The sequence below is a fragment of the Lepeophtheirus salmonis genome, chromosome 13 (genome assembly GCF_016086655.4).
Source record: "Lepeophtheirus salmonis chromosome 13, UVic_Lsal_1.4, whole genome shotgun sequence".
NCBI lineage: Eukaryota > Metazoa > Arthropoda > Copepoda > Siphonostomatoida > Caligidae > Lepeophtheirus > Lepeophtheirus salmonis.
Window position 1 is genome coordinate 41162634 of NC_052143.2, and position 21957 is coordinate 41184590.

Here is a 21957-nt window from a genome sequence, read left to right on the forward strand (position 1 = left end):
TAATATTACAAATATTTTGAACTAGTTTAGGTATTTCTATAATCTAAATTTCAAATATATAGATACAAAAGTGTCCTTATATAATCCACTGTCCCCATAAAGTCTCGGAATCAGTTAGTGTCTATGGATTTTATGGGTTCCCACACCGTTGGACCAGGGAGGGCTAAACTTTGCATTGGTGCCTCTTTCGAACCTGGCCAGAGTAAGACGGGGACGCAGATTTTCACTGATTTTCTTTTTTACCCATGACATTTTTGATTTGGAATAAATTTAGAAAACCTTTTTTTCTAAAGTTGTTTTTTGAGACGCCAGTCACTTTTTGATAATTCACTTAATCCTCTATCTGGTTTCCTTGAGCTCCCTAAACATTTTTTCTCCCATGAGTTCAGGTCTTAGCCTGATCAGTTTCAAAAGAGCCACCAATGCAAATTTTCAACTTCCAATGTCAAATTTTGTGGCCACCCATAAAGACACGCACATAATCTCTATTATATATAAGTATATATACAGATAAATTTTTATAAGTAATTTTATTCCCGTGCATTGATGAAATCTAGCCACGCCCCTTGTAATTGTTATGTATAAAGTTACTCAAATTATGAGCGAATTTTATAAAATGATGCAGAGTCGACATAGACTCAAAATTAAGCTATTTAAATATTAATATTTCCTAATTATTTCATTCATATTCGACTCGAAGATATTACTTAAAATTATAAAACTACTTACTTGAGTTCAAGATAAGGAGAACAAATACTACATTATTTTTTTCTATTAATCTTATCAATATTATTAACAAAATATATTTTCTGATTATTATAGTTATAAAATTATAATTTCACATAGATAAAAATTCTATGAATTATGTATTTATTACAAATGTTAGGTATCAAAAATATCAGCCCATATTACATTAATAATAACACGAATACCTTAAATTTGAAAAGATGAAGAGCAAAGAAACCACTTAAAAGGAAACAAATTTATCAAATTCACCTAAGCTTTATTAAAAATTTCAGAATTTACGAATGATAACATGAAAATACATATTTATAAAAAAGAGTTGCCTTCAAACTCAAGGATGTGTTAGAACCATACTAAAATTTTACGGAAAAAAATATACTTTAAAAAGATTTAAAGCAATTTTATAACATTTGGGATTAAAAAATCCCAGTTCACTAACCAAGGGTTAACAGTGAAACTTAATGTATATTAATTGGTATACTACAGAAATTTTGATTGCTCGTTAATGTATTTGGAAATACATACATGTAAAATGTACTTCCGATATTATTATCATCAATTTGATATTTGAAATTAGTATCTCGGATTGAATGTCTTTTTTCTTTCTCTTTTTAAAACATATTATTACATACATACAAACGTATATAAGAAATATTCGAATACAGCAATAAAAATCTACATACATCAATAAAAAACTTGATTTCCGCATTTGATATGTTTTCATTTTTCACAGCGTCATGATAAAAAAAAGACCGCAAAAGAATTTGCTTTATTTCGTAAAGAACAATATATTCAGGTTTATAACAGAAAATGTAATATTAATGGACTTAATTTCACTGCCATATGATTTAGTTATTATTATACAAATGTTATATTTTATTTGACGTAAAAATTATTTATTTGTTATTAGAAGGTACAGTGATGTTAAGTTACGTCACATCAGTTATCATCTTTCTTAAGGTGGATTACCACATCTGTCATGTGTGTACACGTAATACGTTTATAGGGAGTTAATTTCTAAGAACTTTAGTTATTATAATCTTCACACCTTAAAAACTCTTGCTCTCAAAATAAAGAGGTTTTGTGATTTCAAATGTGTCCTGTTTGGTGGAGGGGAGTTTTTTTTTCAAATTGCGTAATTTGGACAAGCTTTTACTTTTCTACTAAAATACATCAGAAATAACATTTTTGTATTATCTTTTTAGTACAAAAATTATGTCGAAGTATCGAACTACGGATAGCAATTTTGTTATCTTAATTGGTACAAAAATATTGGTATCATAACAACGCTAATAATATTATAATTTAGAATATATGGGTATTAGGGCGAGGTTTATCTGTGACGAAGTTTAATTAGCTTACAATTGTTTTTTCCCATGTGACTTATTATTTTATATTTATTTCTTCAATGGAGAAATTTGAATTTCTTTAAAAAAAATTGACAATATTAATTTTGCCATTTATCATATTTTTTTTTTTTTTTGAGCTTTAGTGAAATATTAAATATTTTGACAACATAATTAATTAAATAATTAAATTTATTTAAAGTTGAAGAACGGTCATTATCCTTAATTATATACAATGTACTATTCTAAAATAGTAAAACGCAAAGCCTAGGAAAAGTGTCCCAAATAAATCCCTTAAAAATTACTCTTATACTGAGATTTTTATGAGTACAAAATATAATTGAATAATTGATTATATCAAATAACTTATTAACTAAAATTGTATAAAGAGAAAAAATTCGAAATATCATGTATGTAAATAAAACAATAAATATCATGTGATAATTATTGATGGTTTTCAGTCTGAAAATTTTAGACGGATTTGAAGTGTATTAATTTTAGCTAATTAATACCAACTTTGGTATTAACCGGTCTTGTTGTAAATTTCGGCATTCATAGGTCTCACACCATTTTATTATTTACCTACACATGTATCTGACAATATTTATCCTTATTCCTTTAGAACTATTTAAACTTATTAATACTGCAACACAGATGGCCAAATAATCATCCTTGACCACATTTATAACACTTTAAAAAACATGTAACCTCGCATTTTTTGGTCATAATTAAGAGATATAAGTAAGAAGACTTCTATTTTTTTCAAGGATAGGGCATTCTTTCGAAACATTAACAAATAAATAATGAAATAAAATGATGATGTTTTTTTTCGAAAAAAAATACTGTCTTGGATCATTATATTAAAAAAAATCAAACAGAAGACGTTTCAATTTCACTTTCATTCGCCACAAGAAGTATCTTGGTCAAACAGACTGCATGAAAGTATTAAAAAGTAAAATTACGAATGAATTAATTAGATATGTACACATGTATTATTGTAAATATGGAATTTTAAAGTATTTATGTAATATGAGTAATTAGTCAATCGCAATAAAGTATTTTCAGAGAATAAAATAGCTGATAATGTTAAAAAATATCTTAGTAAGATTTTAAAAATATTAAAAAAAAGTTCAGCCAATAATTTGTCACTAGTTTAAAATGAATGGAAATCTTATAACAATGTGACTTTATTTCCTCTTTAAAGACGAAAAATTGGGTTTCCACATATATCGTACGTGTACACGCAAACAACACTTATAATTTTGGAACGGATCAATGGACAGTTTATTTGTAAGAACTCTGCAAATTATAATCTTCAAACATCAGCAAATTTCATTTATTAACATGAAGAGTTTTCTATGCCTTAAAATGCCTCTTGTTTTTTGGAGTGAAAATAACACCACAAATTAAGTTTTGTAGGGACAAAAATGACTAACGTGCCTACAAGTGTATCTCTTTTTGGCATTTTAAGTTATACAAACAAAAAATGGTTTAAATCCCAGAAACTCTTCATATGGTCAGGCAGAATTGATGAGGTTTAAAGACTGTAATTTGCAGAGTTCTTAGAAAGTAGTCTGTTCCGAAATACTACATAGACTGTATATACCTATATATATATATATAGGAACTTTATCTCTGTTAAATCAATAATAATAATCATCCCATTATAAATAAATGGTCAAACTCAAAGCATCATATTTGGGTCAGTGCAAGAGGCCTAAAAATTTCTAATTTTCACGCAAAAATCAGATGTCTTTTTGCAAATAAAAAAGGCCTGAGAAGCCTAAAAATTTGCCAAGTCCTTTTTTTTATTGTTTCCAAATTGTGATCTTTAACTTTTGTGTTAGGAAAAAATATGCAACTGAAAACAGGTTCAGTCTAGTGTACATGTAGACTAGATGTTGAGTTAAATTCAACCCCAAAATCATTGATTACGTTCATAAAAAATGATTAACCTCTTTTAAATCATCTTACGCCATCTAAGAAAGGGATTGTGGATGGGTTTGTGACAGAAACACTGGAGGTATCAGGATGCCTATCAAATAATCCTAACCTTTATTTCTGCAGTTCAGAAAGAGAGACAGCTTCACACTTTCTGAGACATTGTCTACTTTTAAAAATTGCTTACTACGCCCTCGGAGGCCTGGTAAAGGAACGTTTAGAAGACTCAGTGAACAGAAAGGAATTTTTCACACTAGTTTCCATTGACAAAATATATTATCACGCAGTGATTGTAAAAATTAATTAATTCATCTACGCCATGAAGGCATCTAGTTCCAAGTTTGACGGGTGCGTGATAAATATTTAAAAAAGCTATATGGGCCCTTTAAATACAATTAGGCTTAGGTATTGAAAATATTTTTAATATATGTTTGTTTAATTCAACAAACTTACTGCATTTTATTTTTAGCTATCAATTATGGTCATAGAAATAGTTATATCCCCATCAAAAATAGAGTAGCTGCAATTGTTGAAGCTGGTTGTATAAAATACGTAATTCAAAAAGATTGAAATGCTAACAATCTAAAACATAGAACAATAATATTATATAAAAAATTATACATACATAATAATATATTAATATTCAATGTACTTCTTTTTAATAAGTGATGAAGTTAAATGCTAAAAAATGATATTTCCGTATTTTTCTTTAATAATACTTTATATTTGTAAAAAAAGACAAAACAGAATATAATAAAATAATATGTACACTGATAGCAGAGAACTTTGTGTTTTTATTAGATTAGTATAACAACATTTTTTTTTCTAATGGAATAATATAAACATCATAGTTATATGCTAGAGACGTTCTTATTTCTACCAAAACAAAAATCGTCAAAAAATAACTCTGAATCGTTATTTTCAAAGAATATATTTTTATAAATATCTTCATAACTACGCTACAAAGAGTAAAATCAATTTAAAAATCCTTTATATTTAATTTCTTAAATTTAACATAAATAAAATCCAATTTTTCAAGACATGATTCAATCATTTCTTTAAACATGAAAAACTTATATTGTACAATTGAGATACTGACATAAAAACTATGTGTTTCTCATCATAAAACAATTACATTTATCAACATAATATACGTAATGAACTAACATTAAACCTGCAAAAACATCGTAAGTAAGTTTCACGATGGCTGCATTGATCTAGGTCCTTCCAAGCTCCTACATGTAAATAAAGTCTCTTATTGTAATTAATAAGTTCAAGTCAGCAATTATATGTGCCTATATCTATACATTTGTTGTGTTGCTAAGTCAATTATAAAATAGTATTATTTATTTATTGTTATATAAAAACTACTATACAGGGAGGTAGTTGAAGGCGTCCTGTGTAAGGAAGACTTCTTTCATTTTTATGTATATATATATGTACATACATGCAAGCTCTAATTATTCTTCATTCCCAGATATTTCCCATAAATTTGAAAACGTCATGACTTACTCTTTAATTGACAAATTAAATGGAATAGTTTATAAAGTAAACACAAGGAAATTACGCATCAAATCGTTTTTTAACATCGAGAAATACCTCTTAATGGTGGGGCCCACAAATATCACAATATATATACAAATATATTGTTACTATATCCAAGCCAAAATAAAATTATAAAACCATCACCAAATAAAAGCAAACACAGCAAACTATCATATCATAGAGAAAAAATACGACAAAGTGATTTCGATTAGTTGTTTGACGTAGTGAGGCAGTAGTTCATAAAAAGAGTAGACACAAAAATACAGCAATACCTTTAGATAAGAGTGTATCAGCATACGAATTTGTATTAAGATACGAGCTGATCGAGGATTGGCGACAGAGCGCGAGACCCACTTCAAATTTAATTTTTTTATTAATTTATTTTGGGATAAATTCCTTGGACTTACGAACTCCGGTCCAGGAATGAATTAAATTTGCGTGTCAAGGTATTACTATAAAGAAAAATTATCTACCGTTATAAAAATTTATTATAATTACAACGTATCTAAAGGAAAGAAGTTGATTGGTTAACTTTGAATTAAACTATCAGAGTCAATTTGAGATGAATATAATTACTTTAGTTGGAATTGCCAATTATGAATGTAAGAAAAACAAACAAATATTTATACCCCTTATATCAGTCATACTTTTGGTTAATCATTTGCAAACCTTGGTGCCACTATTTATTTATTTCTTTATAGGTTAGATAATCTACCAAACAATTTATACAAGACATATTCGTGCTAATGACGCGACTTTTTGGAACAAACTACGTATATTAGTTCATGTACAAATAATTATCTGATTATATATTTAAATGATTACAATGAATTGTCCTCATTAAAAGTAAAAGATCCAGATTACATGAGCATTTCATTTCAAAAATTAATAAATAAAGCTCAATTTACGCAATTCTTACAAACTTATGTAATTAGTAATTATTATTCTGATGTATTTTGTTTAATGTACCTTTAAAGAAAGATTCGATATTTCTTTGTTCAATTCATTTCTAAGAATAATAAAATAGAGAATACGGAATTTAATGTAGACTTATAATGTTTAACACAAATATATTCAATATTTGAAGAATATTTCACGGATTATAAAGAGATTAGATGTTCAACCCTTTTGAGGGAAAAAGTATTTCTATCAATTAGAAATCGTGACAATTATTTTTCCCTACTGTTTATAAGTAATATGTATGGATTATATCAGAAAAACAAAACATTTCCTTACGGATATTAGCTGCATATACCCTTGACTTGTTCGAACATAATAAGCCTAACATTAAGGATATGAGAATGAAAATAACTGTTCTTTTCGTTTACATTTGAAAAACAAATAGTATAGTTAGAAAAGTTTCTTCTTTATTTATTTTTAAAAGGATCAAATATCCGTCAATGGTCCTGGAATTTAATGTCTATTTAAATGGAAAAACATAGAGTAATTTAGTAAATAATTTATTTGCGAAAAACAATTAAACAATTAATTACTTGAGAGTCATGGACGACTAAGAATAACGACGTTGAAACATAACTAGTAATTAAATGAATCATACATATGAAGGATGCAACACATGATGTTTTCGATGTTGCTACTAGTATTGAGACTGGGTTCGACATCGATTTTTTTTTTTTTTTTTTGGTTCGGGCTCAAGGGATTTTGATCATTTATAATTACAACCGTCTCAGATCGGTCTAAAATATTCAGACCAAAAACTAATGTTATGTCAGTACTTATTTATTTGGTCCAGTCCATTCTTAGGACTGATCTTATAAGTCATTCGGACTGTCAGTACTAGAACTCATAAAAAAAATAAAAAAAAGTTTAGTGACATCATCAAGGATCGAACATTATAAGTTTTTAGGACTCAACTGGATTGGAGTGAGAGGGAACTTAGAGTGCAGTCTTCAATCCTAAATAACGACTAACACAACATTACCGAAAATCATCACTTGTTACTACGAAGGATTTAAAGGGATTTAGTAGGTTATGTAAAAAAAAAAAAATTGTATGAGGAGTAAAGCCGGCCTCAGAGTCTATATACCGATCCAAAAATTTGATTTTTTTAAAAATATAATCACTTTTTTATCAAATAATAGGCTCTTTATTATTTTGAAAAATATTATTTTCAGAAAGACTTTTTCTCATTTATTTTTTAATACCTTTTTCGGGAAGAACGCACTCTAATTTTTCATTTTTAATCTGGCGTGCAGGCCCATTGAAATGGCTGAAGACTTATTATGATGGGAAATATTATGAAACCAATAGAGCATGAATGTTGTCTATTTCTATACATAAGTTTGTTTACAATGTGTTCGAGAGTGACATGGTCTTACTGTGCGTGAAAATAGTACAACCCCCTGAATGATTATTAATATATTTGTTTTTTAATAATTCAAAATCAAAATAGTATTTAGGGGTAAGATACTAAATTCAAAAGAAACTTTTTAATTTATTTATGCTACGCTCCCAAGCTAACTCAAAGTAAACACGTGTTTTGTTTTGTTCTTTGTTCAAAATTGAGTTTTGGTTATTTATATAGTTTTTACTATTATTCGCTTTTTGGAGCGGAGTCCTCATATACTTTTCAAACCAATGCTTAGCTTGAACTATATTTTTCATATCAAGAATTAGTGTAAAATTAAAACACAAAATTGTTTTTGATCCATGACAAAAAAAATATATACTGCAATCTATGTTTGAGGCCCGAGAATTTTCATCCAATGGGTTAATTTGCTCATACCCTATTCAAAAATTGTCAGGGAGTCAAATGCATCATTTACTCTATTTCTTTGAGTAGATCTCCTGTTCATTTTCAAACCTTAACTACTCATGATAACTAATTAGCAATTACATATTTTACTAATGCGTTTAGTAACGTATGTTTAAACACATCCTATTGAATGTAGATATTATGTAACACGTCAAGACTGAAACATAATTATTGTCTTTATTTATTGCTACCTATTTCCAAATGTTATTTCACTCTTACAAGTATATGTAGAACAAATGAACGAAGAACAATCTCGGGATAGTAAATTACATATATACATTACAGGTATTTTTTTTAAACGCACGAGTTGTGCCTCTTTGTTAGTAAGTACCAGGTGGAAACTTAAAACTTACACACTAGTATTGTATTGATTTGAGAGGATCTGTGTGAGGAAATTAGAACTGTCTGTAATTGTATTGTATCTCAAACACCAATTGCATTTTGAATTGTTTTAAATCGGACGAGAAATGTCATCGGAGCGGATCCAGGCTTAGGGCAGCAATGTTTCTTCGCGCGGGTCACAATCCAACTGAAGTATCCAGCCTGATGTGACTGACTCGTAAGACGATCCACAATGTTAAAAAGTACCTTAAAACACCAAAAACCCAGCATCAGTCAAGTATCTAAGCACTGTTGCCTCCAGCGGCATTGTGGAGCCCCTGATCTGGTTCTCAGAGGATTATAGGTTCACGGCAGGCATGTACAAAGACATTTTCAAGGCCAACCTTCTCCCCTGAGTCAATTCAAATTTTCCTACTGGCAACTTCGTCTTTGAGCAAGAAGGGCCCCCCGCTCACACAGACCTTCATGCTAAAAACGTCGCTTTCTGGGACAAGAGAATGTAGGCACCATACAGTTCGAATGTCGATTCCCTCGACTTTTCTTTTTGGTCGCACATTGAGACAAAAGCCTCTGTCGACAAGGAGTGGCTGTCATGGAACCAAACTTGATTCGCAATACTTGCAACTCTTTTTGCAAGAAGCTTGTCGCCATCTGTGAGGTCAAGGGATGCCGAACATAACAAATGAATTTGACATTTTCTATGTATCAGAAAAAGATTAATTAAGATTTTGTTAAATATATATATTATTTAAGAATGGGAGGCTATTTTCTTTACAAGTGTGTAAGTTTCAAGTTTCCACCCGGTATAAAGAGAGTGTCTGTTGTAGTGCTACTTGGAAAGAGAAGATAAAATAGGAGTAAAATGAGCTCTGGTAGAACAAAAATCAATTACTACAGCCTGCAATGCATGGTTGCAGCAAGACAGGCAAAATATGGGATCCTTTGATGCAAGTAATATATGTAAAACAAAAAATATTTTTTTATCTATACCGCCCTAGAAAGTGATTTAATTAATTTTATCATTACCAAATTGAAGAGTATTTTATATAAGTTTAGATGTACAAAAACCCCTATTCTCAAATAGTTTAATGTTAACCCTTAAAAAATTATGCATATTATTAATAATAAGTGTATATTTGTTTGTACTCACGTACAAAAAAAAATACTATCCTGATCTACCAAGAGTAAATTTCATTATGACATACTTTTTTAATGATTATTTTAGAGGTATAACTAATCACAAACAAAAAGTACTTTAAATAGTAATTACTCAATTTTTATTGATCTAGCTTTAAGAAAAAAATGTTTTTAAATACCTTAAAGCATTTTTGAGATGCCAAACAAAATTTACTATGCGGGCCTAACTCCACTTGATTACATCATATGTGCACGTATTGAGATCAAAGACTGTACTAAACGACGTTTATTGCACGTTTACTATACTTGCACTAAGAGTAAGTGTTCTCAACGAACAAATAACTTGTACAAAGCGATATTATTAAGATATGCTTGTAAGTTCAAAGCTGGCATTATTGAAACAAAAGGGCTTCATATTGAATAAAAGATAGAATTCATATTGAATAAAAGATAGAATTTATATTGAATAAAAGATAGAATTCATATTGAATAAAAGATAGAATTCATATTGAATAAAAGATAGAATTCATATTCTCTGTACGATAAACCATAATATCGAGTGTCTGGTAATAAATATTTATGAGATAAGTACAAAAATGTTTCATTGTCCTAAAGTGTATCAAAATTAAATTTACAGTTGCGAAGTACTCAGATATTTTTAAGGACTTTGAGTACGTTTTTTGATTTTAAGTTCCCTATATGATGCTTTATATATATTCTTTACTCACACCAACTGACGAATTTCTTTTATTTTTAATTAGAGAGGCATTGACCAAAATAATTATTTTAATTATTATTATAAAAGAATTCTTCCTTAAGGATATAAAAATAATTAACTACTTTCCTAGGGATATGTATACATAAGTAAATACTCGCATCATACGGCACTCCCAATTTTAAAAGAGGATATGGTAAGAAAAAACTTAATTTCTTCTTGAAAAAAATTACATATAATATATATTATATGTACTTTGTTAATTTCTTTAATTATATAGCGTTTAAAGAAAAAGTACCATACATGTATCAAGTACATACTGAAGGAAAAGTCCTTGTAACTATATCAACGGTAAATTACCTATCTTTCTCTCTGAGTAAAAGACCTTGAAGAGACTCATAAATCTTAATCATCAAACACATATAATTGAACGAAAAGCAAAGGGATAAGTTATGGAGATTTTTTTTGTAAAATTACACTCCCTACGGAAGGATATAAATCTTTAAGTCATATTGAATACAAATAATATGGACACTATAGTGTTAAATGTTTCTCTTTTGATGCTTGAGGGGTTTTACTATAATAACCTCAGAGCATAAAGCATTTTAAATACCTAAATTCACAATTTTTAATATTTTGCGATATTAATATTCTTTTTTTACAACCCGTTAGAAAAAATATTTAACGAATTTTATTAAATGATACATTATCTACAAAGACTCAAAATTACACTAGTTAAATTTGTAATATTTTAATCATTACTTCATACATTTTTCACCTGTAAGTACCAATTAATATGCTTTAAAACATTACTTTTTAAATTAATTTATCAAAGTTGAAATATTATTATTGTATTTTTGATATAACCTTCCATAAAATATTAATTATTTTAACAAATTTTAAGTACCAAAAAACGTACTTATGATGAAGTGTGATATAGACATACAATAACAGCTAATATTAAATTAGTGATTATACCTTGGAATGCATAAAGGTAGTAGAAAATGCGAAGGAACAAATTAAAGTTAAACAAATTTACCAACAATTAATTTCGTAAATTCCAAAATTTACGAACAATTCCAAGGAAATATATTTTAACAAAAGCAAAGAGTTGCATTTATTCTGAAGGATCTTTCATGAACATGCAAAAATTTAGGGCAAAAAAATCTATTATAAACATATTTGAAGAAATTTTATAAAATCCAAGCTCACTAACAAAGGGTTAAAAATAGGAATAACATATAAATTGGAAAAATATTATACTTTGAGACTTATACCATAGGTTATAGGTGAGCTTCCACAACTATCAGTTGTCAGACATTTAGAATATTTACTATGGAATGGAATAATGGACAACATTTTTATAAAAAACTTCATATAATCTATAATCTTCCAACCTCAACCATTTTCATAATGTAGAAGTTTTGTGATTTGTAGCGTTCTTGGTTTGTATGAGAGAAAATATGACGATATTTAAGATGAATGACAATTACGAAAGTGTATACACATTTATTTTTTATTATTATTTTCTCATCAGAAAACAAAAACGTTTTAAATCACGGAACCTTTTATGTTAAAAAGTAGAGTTGTCGATATTTGACGATTCAAGTCTCTCAACACTGTGGCAGGCTTACTTTAGTAAAATTCAAATCTTTTAACGGTTCTGATATTTTATGGAATATATCGTCGTCCATACCCAAACATGTCATGTCATGTAAACGAATGATAAATGTAGAAGCTCAACTCTTCTATAACCAGACTTTCATCCAGGAAGGGCACTCCTAAATTATAGAGGTAAGAATCAGGACCGTGACTAGGATTTTTATTTGCTGGCTTATAGCTCCGAATTTTTTCTCTTAACAAGACTTTTTTATTTAGAAAAGCACAAAAATTATTTTTTTTAATGATACATTTTCTTTTTAGAAAAGGTAACTTTGTAGCATTTAAATGATCACTACAGTCCTCTCCCCTCCCACACACTGCAGTCATAGGTCTGAAGGGTACAATTTAAAAATAAACTATTTTTTAGTATAAGAATCAAGAATAGGGTCATCATTCTACAATTTCATGTTTATAATTAGACTTTACTATAATGACAAAAGTTTGTATTGTAGCATTTTATGCATCTAAACAAGAAAGCAATTTTCAGTCCTCCAAACAAAAAAAAGTCCTTCATATCATATTAAAAGAAAATTTTTGTAGTCCAAAATAATAAATTGCTAAAGAAGTGTTTCTTATTTTGCATAAATGAACTGTGGAATTATATTTGATAATAATATATTGCATACTTAGTATAAAAAAATCAATATTTGAGTTGTAAAAATAAGACATAAATCAAAATAACTACGTGTAATACGTCGTACCAAAAGAGTATATTTATTTACTTGCAACAACTTTAGGACTTAAGTAATCATAATATGAGGGAAAATAGAGCAATAATGTAAAGATATACTTCCAAACTACAATATTTAATTTCACAAAAATCATGTATTCGATTCACCTTGATAATTATAAGGTAATAACGCCATTTTTTCGATATTTACATATTTTCAAATCAAAACGCGTCGTCCATGGCGACCTTTTTTCGAAGGATTAAAACCTATTTCCTTGTTTAGATGTATAAAATGCAAAATAAACAATATCCTGCGTTACAAAATTCCGAACTTTTGTCATTCCAGTAAACACGACTTTAGATCTACTGTTAATAGACTGTATACAGCATTTTTAGAGTATATAAAACTTTGTGGTTTTTTATAATATTATTATTATAATTAAAAAACATAACGAGTTAGGAAAACATCTATTTGATATTTTGAATCTATTAAAAAAATTCAAAAAGCCAAAGTTATTTAAGGATGTACCTTGTATGAGCATGTTTTTCTTACACGAGGAGCTGAGAAAAAGGAAAAAGACGTTCAGTACAGAATAAAAATAAAAGTTATTTTGTTTTTCTTTCTTATAAAATAAGAAATATATAATTTCAATACTTTAACTCACGAATTTTCTTTTAATTATTTTATATTCATATAACCTTGATCTTCATCATTGATACAAAATAAAAGACCGCTAAATGTCTTTATCATAATAACAATCGTTTTAGGTAGGTAAAACATTGGCATTGAACTTTTTGAAATCATTTTTCTATCATATAATATGTATTAACATACATAAAAAAGTACTTTTGTGTGCATAAATATCATTAATATGTTTTATATAAACACTCACAAACAGAACACACATGACTTACCTTACTGTAACGGCACGCAACCTATCTAGTACATTGTATTAATATTTTAAGGGTGTTCATTACTAAACAAACACACACGTATGTTGTATTTTGGGCAAAAGATGGGTAATACTAATACTGTTACTTTGAGATATACTTAAGTGCAAAACAAGGTTATAGAATATGATGTTCTTACTTTGCTCTGATTAACACGTAATGGATGTGGAACCAATGGGATATTCTGTTCCATGCAATGATTAAAAGTATCTCTATCCGTGACAAGAAGTGTTGTGTCCAGATCCCTTGAAATAATGCGATCCACAACATCCTTATGGGTCTCTTCAACGACGTCTTCTCCATTCACTGCCAGAACAACATCATCCAGAAGGAGTCCTGATCTATCCGCTGGACCGTCTGGTGTTATTTCTTTGATAAATTTAGTGTTTTCTTTTTTTACTGTTTGAATGGAGAAGCCAAAGGATTCCGAAGGCTCATTTTTAATGATATGACAACTTCGTATTTTGCCACCATGTGTATAGAAGAGGGCGGAGTCATCCTCAAGTGTTTTCTATGTAAGTATAATATAAAAAGTTGATTTTTACACATTTTTTTTCATTGTTACTGTATGAATGTATTTAATATCAAAACATTTACTATTAGAATTCTACTACTATTAGTAGGCATTAAAATAGGCACATGTTTGTCATGAAAAAGGGATTGTATGAAACACATGCAAAGGACTTTGAATCACTCACACGAAGGTGAATGTCTACATACTTTCAACTAAACGAAACAATGAAGAACACATACGGAATATGAGATACGTGCTGCAACTATGTAGCTTCTGAACAAAGATAAAAAAATAGGTTAACTTGAACAATTGATGGACAAACACAAGGACCACGGGGATAAGAGGTACCTCTGTACAAATGAGGAGTTCCTTCATGGCACCATGCACTTTAATCTCTTCCTTTTTATAATGAACATGGGTTCGATTATCAACTAATAGGAGTTCCAATTTCCTTTTGGACTTGTTAACCTTTGCCACTATGTCTTTATGCTCAATATTTTCTACATTAACACCATTCACCTCAATAATTCGATCGTGAGGCTTCACTCCTGCACGATAGGCAGGAGTTCCAGGATAGACATTACCAATGTGTTGTGTGTCAGTACTCTTATCCGTCAAAAGACTAAAACCAAATTTTTCTTCTTTTGATGACCGAATAACTCTACAGAGTCGAGGTTTCAACTCAAACAACGTGTGTTTTTTCACCTGGGAGTCAAAAAAGAATATAATGATTCCATTTGTTTTGTTTCTATAATACAAACAAATAAAGACAGACACAGTATAGTAATTAATGAGATAATAATCATTGGGACAAATTAGTATGTACTATTTATGACAGGATTTGATCACACATGTTGTACCCGTTCTGTCGATAGGAAGTCTGTTAAACTCTCCGAGGATGAAGATACACTTGGAAGCCTAAAGTTCTCAAGATTTTGGTATTTAGGAGCATGTGAAATTTTGAGAATGACCTCATTGGGAATTGAGGCAATGAGACAAAGGAGATCCTTTCTGAGAAGAGCTTGAGTAGACACGTCAACATTATTGATTGAATGGATTCGATCTCCTAGTTTGAGTCCGGCTGATTTAGCAGCAGAGGAATATATTTTGCTCACGGCGAAGAGATCATTATGTCGATAATAACTAATATCAAAACCTGGATGGCCCGTGGAGCACATTGGAAATCGAAGCCGTTTGATCTAATGTCACATAAATTAGAAAAGGATGTTAGTTCAAGCAGCAATAATTGAATTCATAGTGTTATTTTATGGCATCTCAAAAGTTTGCATCTTATAGACGTTTCATATTTTTTTATTATGGCTGTTTATTTCAAAACATGTTAAATGATCACAGTCAAATAAACATTATTAAGTTTATTATTATTTGAATAAATTCATATTTATATAAAATAAAGATTTAATTTTGTTTTGTGAAGCATAGAGATATGTGGCTGTAGTTAATTTTATCTTAAAGATATCATTTTGATATAAAGTCAATCTGCAGTTACCTATACGCATGAGGATAAATTTAATCCAAAATAATATTATATTTAGTTTTTAAATCACAATAGAGCTGCCGTATAATACTGGTGTTAAATAATAAAAAAGTATTTATAAGATTAGTTCATCGTACAACCAATCTTCTTCATAAAGTTAAACATATAATTATCCTAATTCATTATTAATAGATTATATTGTTATACTAATTGAGGGCACAGTTGTTACATGTATTTCTCATATTAAATAAATGAAAAACAGCTGATTAGTGTATGAAAAGAGAAGGTTTGAGTAATATTTAACTGAAAAAGTAAGAAGTTTCTTCTGATTTGAGAAGTAATATTTAATTAAATTTGTATTTACTATTCAATTGGTTATTTTCTGGTAGTATAATGATTTCCTGTGTGATATGTAATACTACCAGCAACAGCTGCACAAGAGGACAATTATTACACCTCCGTTCACATAACTTAAGCACACTTACAGTTCTCTATGATTCTAGTCAATTCACAAGATTGACCGGGTCTATCATCATAGGTGGAGTTTGAAATTTGTTCATGGGGGCAATTTGTATTTATTTACATACGAGGTATAGAATCATTTTATATTTATGTATTATAATAGATCTTCAGAGACAAGTAGGTCTAGCCTCCACCACCACTCCCGCAAAAAAAATCCGGCAATGGCTATAATTCACTCTTAAAAGAAATTAAGCTTAAAAAGTAATATATTCATTCTAATTCATTTAAATATGTTTCTAAATATTAAATCCAATTACAAATAATTATATAATGTATACTATGCATAAGCTTTGTTAACAGCAGCTTTTCATAATCTTTAATGCGTCTTTGAATATACATAAATAAATTAAACGAACTATTTGTTTAGAATTCATGTGAAATAAGACTACAAAAAAAAGATGAATAAGTATAAGATCATTTTAAAAATGTAAAAAAATTACGGTGATCATATTTATATTTTCAAAAAGAGGACACGTGGCTTGATCAAAATCGGTTTTAGAGAGGGTGATAATATTCTTCATTAACTAATTTAAGGATCCAATAAAAATAAATATTTAAAAGAAGTTTTTTTGGGGGGGATCCAGTAGTTTTCGTGCTTTCTTTATTTTTGATTATATGAGTACATAACTCTATTATAAGTCGATTTTCGATTTTTCTCATATCATAAATCAATAAAAACTCTCTGGACGACATCGACAGAATTCAAAATGAGGATATGTCTGGATAAATTAGGACGATAGGTAAGAAGTCACTCAACACCCTTTATATTAATGTTATTTTACTATATTAAGATCCCCCTTCCAGAAATTGTAACCATGAGCTGCCACTGAAAAAAACACGAAGCCTAAACCCCTCTAGAACAAAATCCTCCCATGGTACACAAAAAAAACAGAAATATACAAAAAAAAAAAAAATACCCAACTCCAGTTTAAAAAAGTAAACAAAAATGAATTATCACTGAAGGATCTTTGATTTGTTAAGTACTTGTATATATATGATACTTAACTCATTTACTACTTCCATCAGGAAGGTTAATGTATGTAAAATACGTCTGTGTATATAGAGACTTGATCATCAAATCCCCCTCACAAAAAGCTGTTGCATCTACACAAATAGCTAATCATAAATCTTTGGAGATGAGCTCATAAGATAATACCTTGATAAGTACATTCAACTCAAATAAAGATAAAATATATACACTAATATATTCAATATTCATCATTATGTTCCTCAAAATAGAGAATTTATACGTCATTTGGAAGATCATTTCCGAATATCTTATTTGAAGTGTCCATGTAGTCATTAACTCTTGATGGATGGTATAGGAAGAAAATCTCCTGTTGGTTCTTCAATATTTTGTAAATTTAATATGAGTCATAAATTAAGGGAAAAGTGGGAAACAAATCTTTTAAAAAATGGATGTATCATATAAGTAAGAAATTTTTTATAGTTCAATTAACATTTTTATATATGTGCAATATGTATAGACACATTTGATTAATTGGCCACTAATCAGTAATCTCCCACTTGCCCAATTATTCCGCAAGTACTTCTAATTAAGTTGTGTACTTTATTTAGCTCCTAGTGGCTTAGAATCTTTGCGTTTAGAAGAATCTGTCAACATTGCTTATTAATCCTCTGTTAATGAACATACATTTTTTGGCGTCAACCCAAATATTAAGTAAATCTTACTTCCTCATACATAGTAGACATAGACTCAAAATTATGCCTATTAATCATAACAACATTATACTTGGAAATCAACAAGATATAATTCGTGATTAGTATAATTTCATTTTCGATCAAATTTGTTAATTTTAACGAACTTTTGGTACTAAAAATGTACTCATGAATCCCAGTTCCCTAACAAAGAGCTAAGATAATACACACATTATGATTCATTTCCTTTAATTGAGATGCAGTGACATGTATTGTCTTCTTCCGACGGCTAGAAAGTAACTAAGTTAGTGACTGTGCAAAGTAGTGCATCTAGTAAGATTTTACAATGTATAAGTATTTCTGCCATTTACGGGATTGTTTGGACTAGATTTCGTATTTACTAGAAAATTAATAAATAATTTACCGTTTAACAATTAATCGTTAATTGGCCAAATTGTTGAACAAGCAATCCTTAGTATTGGGGTCCGGTCTAAAAATCCTAGAACAGTCTGACAACGGCCCCATAATAATTATTGTAAGACCGAACTAATTCAGTCCAAGTTCGAATTGAACAAGCCTCGTAGTAAAATTTTCGTAACAAGATTTAAGCCTGCGGTCTGGCTTTGAATATTGGCGTCTAAGGTAAAGGGAGTTTCAACTATAATGTTTATATTTTGACTATAAAAAAAGTATTATTCATACTTGACCTTGAAAAGTTTCCGGACAAAATAGGATTTGAAAAACTCAATATCATACATAATTTAATTGATACACTATTTAATGGAACTATGGAGTAAATTGAATAAAATAAAGATTAGAACCTTTTTGATTAATGATAATGATCCCAATGATATATATACATTAATAATCATATGTTCCAAGGTTATCTAAATCTAAAAAATATTCATGATTTTATTTGAAAATTTGATTAATCTAATCAACAAAAAATATATTTATTATATATGTATTGGTTAATAATAAATCGTGATCCTCATGATAAAATTAGAAAGATTCAATAAAATTATAATTTTTTTCTACTTCGATTAATCCTGAAAAACAATGAATCAATCTTTCCTGATTATTATTTCTGTAAATAATAACCATTTTACTAGTGATGTATTTGATCTAACTCTATGTAATTGTCCCTATTTCAACTTTGAAATAACTTTTCTCTCACATTGACGAAAACTATCACAATTATATCTTTCTAAATTACTAAAGAAAATTTATGAGTATTTCATGTCTTTTAAAAGGTTATTCCTTCTTGAGGTAAAGCCAATCATTGAATATAATGGTCTCAAATAACCCTTATGTTTAATATAAATTGAATTTTAAAATGTGTCAAAAAAATATTTTAGTCAATTGAAATAAATAGTAAGCATCCGTGAGGAAAGGCAATAATTAAAAAACCATATTGATTACAAAATTAAGGATTTGGTAGAATTGGAAAGGAAATAACATTAATACAATGTAATAGATTGAATATCAAGTTATTGTGATGTCCAGGATTCATTAAGGAGTATTTTAGGAGTAATTATTAGTGTTGGTATTGTATCTGGAAATCCCAGACCGGTTTCACACCGTCATAATTTTTATTTTGAAGAATGAATTAGGTCCTTCAAAAAAGTTTGGGAAAGATAGTCCACAAAGAAATATTCGGTCAATATCAATCTTAGAAAAAAAATATATTGATCAGTGATATAAAACCGAATTTATAAATGATTTGTTGTTGACGTCATGTGTGTTTCTAAATTATAAACATCACTACAATAACGTCATATGAAGTTTAAAGTGTCTTGTACGTGTACAAGTCACATAACTGGAATGAAGAGAAAATTGGTCGACGGTCCGTGATTTCAACACAAATATTGTACTAGGTTTTTAGAGGAGTTGGTTGTCAACAACTCCATACTGAGAAAATGGGGCCGTTTTAATACTATGATGAGATTCTACAAAATGAAATAAAAAACTAAAATCCTTGGAAAGTATTATACACCTGCTATCGATAGTTTAAGTGAAAGTAATTACCCCCAAATAGTTATTTTTTTCCACTCAGTCTCATTTGGCAATATGCAGACAATTATAAAGAGATTCATTGATCCACTTTTTGTGAATTCTACGAGAGAATGGTGCAAGGTTGTGAGAAGAAACATTTCATGTCTTTAATTGCAAGATGTTTTTCAAAGTCGTGTATGACCTCACAAAGAATGAGGGTTATGTTTTGTATAAGTGCTAACATGCCAATAACATTTACTGAAATGATAATAAGCGATAAAGAATAATTTTTATCCTATTACTAAACGAAAAGAGGATTGCTATTTATAAAAAGGAGTATGTAAATGTTAAGATTAGGCTCCAACTAAATTATAGCCCTTTTTAGGATATAATATTCCCCTCTTAGTGAAGATTTTACGAAATATATTTTTCTTCTTTTAAAAGATTGGAAATTTATGTTTCTTAGGACATTCTATATTTATTATATTTGAAAAGTTAGATGTTGTTATTTTCTTTCATAAACCTAAAATTTGATATTGCCTAATGAGATGAGTTTCCATATCTATTCATGGAGTTCTATACTGCGCTTATAACACTTTCAACAGAAGAAAATCATTACAAAAGAACTATTACAATTTCTGCTTAGTCAATTTATGACTAAACTTGGTTGGCAGAATAAATAATTTCATCACTTTTAGTCAGATGTTTTTACAATTCAACTGTGCAATCTATTTAATACTATGGAAGAATGATGAGGTTATGTGACTTAAAACGTGTCTTGCTTGTAGGAGTGAAAATACCACAATAAATTTAATTTTTCGTGGCTTTTGTCTCATACATACAAGAAAGTTTCAAATCACAGAACCTCTGCATTCAGATAAGGATAATTGTTGAAGTTTGAAGATTATAATATTTAAAGTACTTTGGAATAAATTGTCCAATCTCAAACAATCCGCGTTGTGTACACTGTACAAGTCCTATTTTTGTGCATAAAAGCTCACTTGAAGTTCATGGCCATTTTACGGCCAGCTTTTTGAAATAAACAAAGATCCTATCTGTTTATATGAGTTGACTTTTGTATGGCTTAAAGCAAGTGACTGCTCTGAACTATTATGCACTCAAAAAGATGTCATTTTATACTCAATCATTGATGTGTATACTAATAAAATTTTCCATTCATTGTGAATAATAATTTTGACAGTCGAGGTTGTAAGTGGATAAAAAAATCTATATGTGCTTGCTTCCCTGCTAATACTTATGAGACTTAAAAAAACCTTTAAAAGCCACAAGTGATAAGTTTATTTGGGTTAATAAAAAGTATATCATTAATAATTATCTTTGAAAAAAAGAAAGAGAAAAAACCGAACTGTAAGGAACGATGTGTGTAACACAACAGTTGTATTAATACAACAGGTGTATAAAGATACATATTTAGAGCATGTCCCTCATCTAAACGGTAGAGCAACAATAGAATTGATATGTCATCTTCATTGTATTAATGAGAGAGGAAGCGAGTCACTTCTCATTTGATGACAACAACACTCTTCCATTTTGAAAAAGTCATTATCTATAGCACATACATATATTTACATATGTTTTTTTTTGGTATGTAGCACATTCAATAGAAGTAAAATACTTTGTGATGTACTGGTCCAAAATTCCCAAATCGGACGCATAAGTCGGAACGGTTTTTGTCTATCATATTTGCTAAATGACGTCATTATCAATTAATATTACTAACTTGTAAATTAATAATATATGTATATACTTTCATTTGTCCTAAACCAAGGGTAATGTTAAACTATTTTCCTGGATGAAAGATACTCAACTAATTCAATTGGTAAACTGACGTAGATTTTATGACAATAATAGGCTGGAGAAGAAGTAATTTCGTATTTTTCGTTTTATTTCAATGATTTATAAGAAGTGTTGCCATTCTCCGA

General features: G+C 28.9%; 1 protein-coding gene across 2 annotated transcripts in view; it reads right to left on the minus strand.

Annotated features, from left to right (window-relative positions):
* Positions 1–21957, minus strand: part of LOC121127454 (Na(+)/H(+) exchange regulatory cofactor NHE-RF3) — a 33759-nt gene that overhangs the window by 4483 nt on the left and 7319 nt on the right. For both annotated transcript variants that reach the window (XM_040722821.2, XM_040722822.2), the window contains exons 2-4: positions 15204–15542; positions 14692–15048; positions 13969–14340 (exon numbers count right to left, since the gene is read on the minus strand). In XM_040722821.2, the coding sequence (XP_040578755.1) occupies positions 13969–14340; positions 14692–15048; positions 15204–15542 (1068 nt within the window). The remainder of the gene's footprint in view (positions 1–13968; positions 14341–14691; positions 15049–15203; positions 15543–21957) is intronic.